This window comes from Octopus bimaculoides, chromosome 6 (genome assembly GCF_001194135.2).
Source record: "Octopus bimaculoides isolate UCB-OBI-ISO-001 chromosome 6, ASM119413v2, whole genome shotgun sequence".
Taxonomy (NCBI): domain Eukaryota; kingdom Metazoa; phylum Mollusca; class Cephalopoda; order Octopoda; family Octopodidae; genus Octopus; species Octopus bimaculoides.
In genome coordinates, this window is record NC_068986.1 from 6714666 (window position 1) to 6722855 (window position 8190).

At 38.7% G+C, this 8190-nt stretch overlaps 1 protein-coding gene across 2 annotated transcripts in view; it reads right to left on the reverse strand.

The window, feature by feature from the left end:
- The window catches only part of LOC106867451 (meiosis-specific nuclear structural protein 1), a 40145-nt gene continuing 31955 nt past the window's right edge, over positions 1–8190 (reverse strand). For both annotated transcript variants that reach the window (XM_014912330.2, XM_014912329.2), the window contains exons 9-11: positions 7618–7752; positions 3139–3264; positions 1–254 (exon numbers count right to left, since the gene is read on the reverse strand). In XM_014912330.2, the coding sequence (XP_014767816.1) occupies positions 159–254; positions 3139–3264; positions 7618–7752 (357 nt within the window). In that variant the 3' untranslated portion in view covers positions 1–158. The remainder of the gene's footprint in view (positions 255–3138; positions 3265–7617; positions 7753–8190) is intronic.

An 8190-nucleotide genomic window follows, 5' to 3' on the forward strand; every position in this document is an offset into this window, starting at 1 on the left:
TAGAAAGCAAGAAGAATATAGATTTAATTCAAAAACAAAAAAAACAGATATTGTGAGATTTAAGATAATCCTACTCATCTTTGCAGTTCATAGTTTCATTTTTAATTTTACCTGTTTTCTGTCATTGTTTTTATCCTTTCAAATTTCACACTTCATAATTAGCATTCTTCTAAAGGATCTTCACAGCGTTTACTGTAAGCCGCCTGAAAATTGGCTCCAAGGTTTTCAAGATCTTTTGGTCCTTGTATTACTCCCTATTAAAACAACAAAAACAATAAATATTGATTTCATTGTAGTCAGCAGTTTTAGTTATATCTTCATGTCGTCTTGGCTCCTATCAACCTCGAGGTGGCCTTTATCAAGGTTCCATGCTCAGTGAAGAAGCTAGGAATAGATGAGTGAATTGAGAGAGGTGCATTCAGCAAGGTGGGAGATAACGGAACAACAAGGAATTTAGCAGAAAGATAGGGGCTCTGTCTTCAGACCCCTCTGTTCATTATAAGACTTCCAAGCCAGAGCAGAGTAGTTTAAGATAAGCTGCCCTGGGGAACACTTTTATGCTGATGACCTAGTTCTTGTAATTGAATCAATGGTATGGTCATATGATGCATATGGATTAGGACAGCTGTGTGAAGAAGTGCCAATCTCTAAAGGTAGAGGGAACCTGTGGAAGAAGTAGGACCTAGGAAGACATGGGATGAGGTGGTAAAGCATGATCTTTGAACACTGGGCCACATGGAGGAAATGACAAGTGACTGAGATCTTTGGCAATATGCCATGCTTGAGAAGAAGACCCATCAAACTAAGTGAAATCACAGACGTGGCTGATGCCAGTGACACATAAAGAATACCCTTCGAACATTGGGTGATATGTTGTGCTTGAGAAGACCCATCAAACCAAGTGAAATCATATTCATGCCCAATGCCATTGTTGCATAACTGGCTTCCGTGGCAGTGACATGTAAAAGGCACCCTTCAAAATTGTTCTGCCCAAGTACAATTCAATTCAAATATATACAATGTAGAGATATACTTACCTAATAACTGATCTAATGGTACAATATCTAGAAGAAAAAATATTCAGACCCAAACTTTCAGCCAAGCAATAAGATATTGGCCCACCTGTCAATCAGTGATGCTGCTTAAGTGTCAGCCAGCCTCACCTAGTGACGCTATTTCCCAGTCGGCATGTTATGGCTTTCAAGCCATATTGGGGCTTCTCGCTTCAGCCATATACAGAAGCTGACTTTGTCGACTGACTCCTGTATCCTCCTTATTACTTTTCTCAGCTCTGAGCTTGAAAATGCAAACCTTCTTTTAAATAATGTCATCATTTTCCTTTCAATGAAGCCCCTAGACCCCACTGTCAGGTGGTAATACTCGACAGTCCACCCCTGTGCTTCACACTCTTCGATTAATCTCTCATACCTCTTCTCCTTCCGTTGCCCTGCATTAGCGATGTTCTCTTCCCATGGCACTGTCAGCTCAAGTAAAATTCCAATTTTCCATTCTGTGTTCCATAGGATTAAGTCCGGTCTTTTTGTTGTTTTTAGGAGTGGAAATATTAAGTCTTTCCAAATCCATGGCCAGCCCCCAGTATCCCTTCAACTTTTCGTCTGTCTACTATATTTTATTTGAAGGTCTGGCCTTATGTCTTTTCCCTCATTCTGGAAGTATATTTTTCTGCACTTTTCCACTTTTGGGTATTCTCTCCAATTATATCCTTCGATCTTCTCCTGGAGTGCTGCACTTATGATACCGAGGACGTGATTGTGATGCCATGTATATCTCTCTAGTGCTAGCCTGCAGTTTGACAGAACATGTCTCACCGTTACTTTTTCTCCGCATCTACATTCAACAGTTGTTTGTATGTTCCACCCAACTAAATTGGCCGGTGAAGGTAAAACATCAAAAGTAGACTTAATCAGAAAGGATTTCCTTGCTTGTTCCCAAGCCCAAAGTTCCTTCCATTAGATTCTGCAGCTGACCACATATTTCTCTCATCTCAAGTACTGTCCCTCTTGACTACGTTGCACCAAATGTACATTTTGCCTTTCTTCTTCTTCTTCCTTTCTTACTTCGTGTACCACTGCCTCTTTCATCTCTTTTACACTGCTCATGCAAAATGACTTGAAATTGTGTAACCCTAGACCAGCTCTTGCTTCTTGCATTGCTCCGACTATATCAGCAAGCCTTAGCTTTCTGATCGCCCTATTTACTGCCTCTTCTGCATTCTATTTCTTCCCTGTTCATACCTTTGGAGGATTTTCTCGAATGTTCTGATCTTTCGAATACCTTAACATCATTACTGTCTTTGCCTTTCCTACCTTATATTCTTCGGCGATTGATGTTATCAGTAGTTTTCCATACAGTGCAGTTGTATTCAGTGGTTTTGGAAGACCAAACCATTTTCTGATAAACACACTGCATTTTTGTTCCATCCTTTCTACTCTACTCGAGGCTATTTCCTACATTTACAGTGGCCACATTATCCTTGGGTACAGTCCAAATTGCAGTATCCAACATTTGAATTTTCCTGGTAATGTTGTTCTGTCAATTGCTTTTAGTCCCTGTTCCACTAAATCGTGTTTCTTTACTTTGCTTCTTATCATTTAGTAAATCTCTGTACCATCTTCCAAGACTCTTTACTGGTTGTTCTTTCACTGTTGGTATATCTTCACATCCTATCCTGAATTTCACTTCTTTTTGGGACTCATTTCATGAAAGCCATGCTTCGAGATTTTTTAGCTTTGAATTCCATTCTCGCCCATCCTATTAGTTCGTCCAACCACTCTAGCATTCCATCTGCTGCTTCTCTATTTTCTGATAATACAGTAACGGTGTCTTTGTAACAGATTTCCAACAGTTTGTTGATCTTAGCAACATCTCCATGACTAGCACAAATAAGATGAATGATATCATGCATCCAGCTGCAATACCTACTTCAAGCCATTGCCACTCCATTGTGAACTTTCCTGCTGTAAGTCTCATCCTCGACTTATCATAGTAACACATGAGCATTCGTCGAACATCTTCTGGAATCCAAAAGACTGTAGCCCATGTTTTATTAACCCTGAAAAGAAAAAAGGCAAATTCAGGCAGAGCACAATGGATTTAAATGAATGAAAACCAGGTTACCTTTGGTAAGTAACCAAGTAATTTAGAGGCATGCTCTTGCAGTAGTTTTTGTCTTTCTTCTTCAATGATCTTTTGCCGTTCATTTGCCATTTCTTGCAATACTTTCTGTTCCATTTCATTCTCTTCCTGTAAATAACACAAATAAAATGAACATATTATATATATATGGGAGATTGTACGAAGAAAACAACAACAGACGAGGACAGGTGGTGTAAACAACAAAAGGATGTATTAGTATGACGCTTGGGAATACAGAAAGTCTTTAACGTTTCGAGCTACGCTCTTCAACAGAAAGAATACGGAGACAAAAAATTGAATAGTGTTCAGTCAACGGTCATAAATGTGAGTGTATGTGGATATGCATGTGTGTTTAACCCAAAAAGGCTCTGAAACGGTGTGTCCTTGAGAAAAACAAATCTGATTTTCGAAATCTGCACCCCACAGGCAGTGTCATTCATAAATAAATCTGTGTAACATTTTTCTAAAACTTTTCTGGAATAGATGAATCACAAAGACGGATTCATCATGAAAAGGTACACCAACATAACAAATTCCAACATTTTCACTTCATTTTAAATTCTCCAAATCTCAGACAGTGACAGAAAGGATCTCTGTCTGTCTGTCTGTTGCTCTCATTCTCTCTCTCTCAGACACATATATATGTCTATCTCTTTCATTTTCTCACAGTAAACTTTTTCACTCTATAAAATTCATATTACTCACACCAAGTGTGTATGTATACATGTGATTTAAAAAGGCTACGTAAAAGATTATTTATTTTAATAGCATGCTTTTCTGTTAGTAAATGTCTTTTTCTTACACACATGGGTTTGCTTGGTACGGGACAGTGTTAAAGATTTAAATCTCCTTTAAATCATCATTTCATCTGAAAATTATTTTGAAATTATAAACAGAAACAAATTGCAGGTTCAGACTATCTGTACTTTAAAGCTATGATTAAAAATATTTCAAAAAGAAGCTGAGATTTTAGGATTTATGAAGTGGCATCAAAAAGTTCCCAGACTAGTTCTGTGCAAACAGATGGCCGCATGCGGTTGTGTGTACAGTGAGAGCTAGCAGTGACTTTCATAAGGCAGTGTGCCATGTGAAACTGCTGTAGTCTATAATTTTGCACATCCAGCAAAGCATACTGGCTTCATGAGTGTATGTATATGTCATTATCATCTTCGTTTAACATCTACATTCCATACTGGCATGGGTTGGACGGTATGACTGAGGGCTGATAAGCCAGATGGCTGAACCAGACTCCAATCTGATCTGGCAAGGTTTCTACAGCTGGATGCCTTTCCTAATGCCAACTGCTCTGAGAGTGTAGTGATTACTTTTTATGTGCACAGGAGCCAGTCAGGCGGCACTGGCATCGACTCACGCTTGTATGGTGCTTATTACATGCTACCAGCACAGGTGCCAGTCAGATGGGACAGGCATCAGTCACAACTACGATTTCCATTTTGATTTTGATTTTACTTGACTCAATAGATCTTCTCAAGTGCAACATGTCGCCCGATGAGCCAAGCGTACTTTTAAATAGGCTGGTTATATGATACTGGTATCAGATACGGCTGTGATCTCACTTTACTTGCCAGGTCTTCTCAATCACAGCATATTTCCAAATGTTTTGGTCTCTTGTCATTGCCTCTGTGAGTCCCAATGTTCAAAGGTCGTGCTTCACCACCTCATCCCATGTTTTCCTAGGTCTCCCTCTTCCATACACAACACATGACCATACCAGTGCAGTCATCTCCCTTGCACACCACATCTAATGCTTCTTATGTCCAACATTTCTCTCGGGGCACTTACACTCTGTCATGTATGCACACTGACATTACACATCCAGGGGATCATACTAGCTTCATTTCTTTCAAGCCTACATATGTCCTCATCAGTCATGGCCCATGTTTCCATGTTCCACTGCCATGTAGCATATATATGTAAACGTGTGTATGTGTGTGTGTATGCATGTATGCATATATATATGTGTGTGTACATGCAAAGATTCTCCCTCATCCTTGCACCTAAAGGTATGCATGTATTACAAATACTTTTCCTTAAAGCTATTGGCTGTCATGCTCATGTACTGCCTTGTGATGCTATTAGATGGTATAGGGTGGATCCATAGATTACAGTCTTTGTGAGGCAGGATCCTTCCAGTGGGCAGTTAGTAGGATTTCACCAGTTACAGGTTGGGATATGGGTTGGAGGCTATGTAGGTGTGCGTTTGCATTTATTGTAATATGCAACATTTGAAATGATGTTAGGTAAGCTGGAATAACTGACCTTGACATTGTGGGAACTAAAGTATTTATAACACTTATCAGTCCTAATGAAATGTCTTTTAATTAGCATCAGAAAGCTCCTAGCTATGCTAGTTGAAACTTCTAGGGCAAATGTACTAACTTATCAGTAAAACCACTCCTTGCTAATGCCTCATTACAATGAGGTGTGGCCCTGTTGAATATCTCTCTGTCCACTGATAGATTAGAGATTCTTTTACTTATGCCTGCGACTAGGTTTCTAATTACAGCTAGAGTGGGAGGTGGTTGGAGTTTCTATGAATATAAAAAGTTTCCTTATTGGGTTTACTGAAAGAGAGGTACTTGCCTGTCCTCAGGTCTAGGGTTACATCCTGGAAGTTGACTTTTGTCAAATTTGTAATCACTGTTATAGTTAGACCAAATTCCTTGAAGATCCTCATCAAATCCTTCCTGAACTTGCCCATGGCATAGGCATTCACATGACTTGAGATTGTCAAACCATCATCCCTATACAGAGCCAAATTATGGGTGTGTGCACTTCTTTAGAGTATCAGGTTAAATAACCCAACAAGGTCACAGACCTCATCTTGGCTTGGTTTGAAGGAGATTTAGTTGCTACTTATAAATACTATAATGGAGAAAGCTGTTTTTTAAGTAGTTGAAATTATGTATCTTTTACTTAAAGAATGCAATCATTAAATGCTAGACTGTATGAAAATTTTTTATAAATTTCAATTTTAATATTTTATCAAAATGCAGTTTTAAGCTTCTTTTATTATCGAATTTTCAAGTCTAGTTCCAATCACTAATCATATTCAATGCTTCAATTTAATGCAGGGGTTTTTAACCTCTACTTCTGCAAATGCAAAAGTTACCCAAATATTTGCAATGCTACTTTCTACAAATAAGTTTAATCCAGTGATATAAGAGTGACTCAGGAAGGGGAATAAAACAAGAAGTTGCCGAACGATGTGTAGGAACCTATGGAGAGGAAAAGATATAGGTACATAAGGGGCTATTGTAGGTGGGTTTTGATGGTAGATATGATAAAGCATTTAAAATGATAGCAGAGGGAAAAAAAGGGGCTGAAGGCACAGAAAAGAGGTGATTGGTTGAAATGGTGGGGGTTGGAATGATGAAGAATGGAAGTAGTTTGGGGTGTGGGATGTAATATGTGCAATAAAGTACCTTTGAATCGTCAGGCAACGTGTTGCACTTGAGAGGACCTATTGAGTCAAGTAAAATCAAAATCAAAATCAAAATGGAAATTGTAGTTGTGGCCAATGCTAGTGCCACCTGACTGGCACGCGTGCCAGTGGCATGTAATAAGCACCATTCAAGTGTGGGTCAATGCCTGACTGGCTCCCTGTGCCAGTGGCATGTAAAAAGCGCCATCCAAACATAGTTGATGCCAGTGCCACCTGACTGGCTCCAGTGCTGGTGACATGTAAAAAGCACCTACTAAACTCTTGGAGTGTTGCCGTTAGGAAGGGCATCCAGCTGTAGAAACCTTGCCCAATCAGACTGGGGCCTGTTGCAGCCTACTGGCTTACCAGTCCTCAGTCAAACCGTCCAACCCATGCCGGACGTTAAACAATGATGATGATGATGATGATGATGATGAACAAATAGTTGGTGCAGGGATGAAGTGGATATACTGCACTCAGCTTTGATGTGACAAAGGAGGCTACAGAAAGGGCAAAAATATTCTGCCTAAATCATTGTCAATCTCCAGTAAATAGTGCAAACCATATGTAAAATAACAACAACAATACCATCTTCATTATTGATAACAGAGATATATGCACATGTCACACATCAACATATCAGTCACTAGTAAAGTCTTTAATAAAAATTGTATACACAAAGTGCTGGATCTCTGGTTTGTAGCCAGATGTTTCACCAGCTGCCTATGAGCTAATGATATAGTTTTATCACTAGAATTAGCAACCAAAACTTCCTTAAACCACACCCTATTGTCTTTAAAAAAACGTGAGGATACATTTGGAAATGTAGCCCTAGATACAACTAAGGAAAATTTTAAAAATGAGATAGTTATCATAGCTGAGATTCCTATGATTACAAATGTGCACAATCAGGGCTGATTTGGGACCAAACAACCAACAACAATAACTAGCTACCAGTATGCCATAAGTCTACTTGATTGAGAATACACAAACACAATAACAAAACTTCAACAGACCTTCTCTCTAGCAATTTTCTCCCTCTTCTCTGCAATCAATCTTTCAATTGCTCGCTTGTGTTCCTGTACCTTCATGCGTCGTTTTTGTGCGTTCATCTGCTCCAGTCGGTCATCTTCAGCAAATTTAGCCATCATCTATCAAAAGAGATCAGAAACTTGCACTTATTCCTGGAGGACCAAATTGCAACACTGTTTTTATTCTGTTTTGTGACTATTTCTCATCTCTCATATGACAAAGAATTTTGGGAAAGGCATGAACGATACTACTCCATCTCTTGAATCTTAGAGATACTACTGATTAGAAAACAATGGTATGATTACTATACAGGTAGATGGTGTAAATAGATATATTTCTATCTTACTTAAGCTTTACATAGTTTGTCATCAAGCTGCACCACAAGAATAATATCCCATCTAAAAATGCAGCATATGACACTGTTATTATTTGCTCTCTCTCTCTCTCTCTCTCTCTATATATATATATATATATATATATATATATATATATATAAATTCTTTTATTTCTTCATTATTATTAACGCTTTTGTTCCTCTCTAGAACTTGTCAAATACA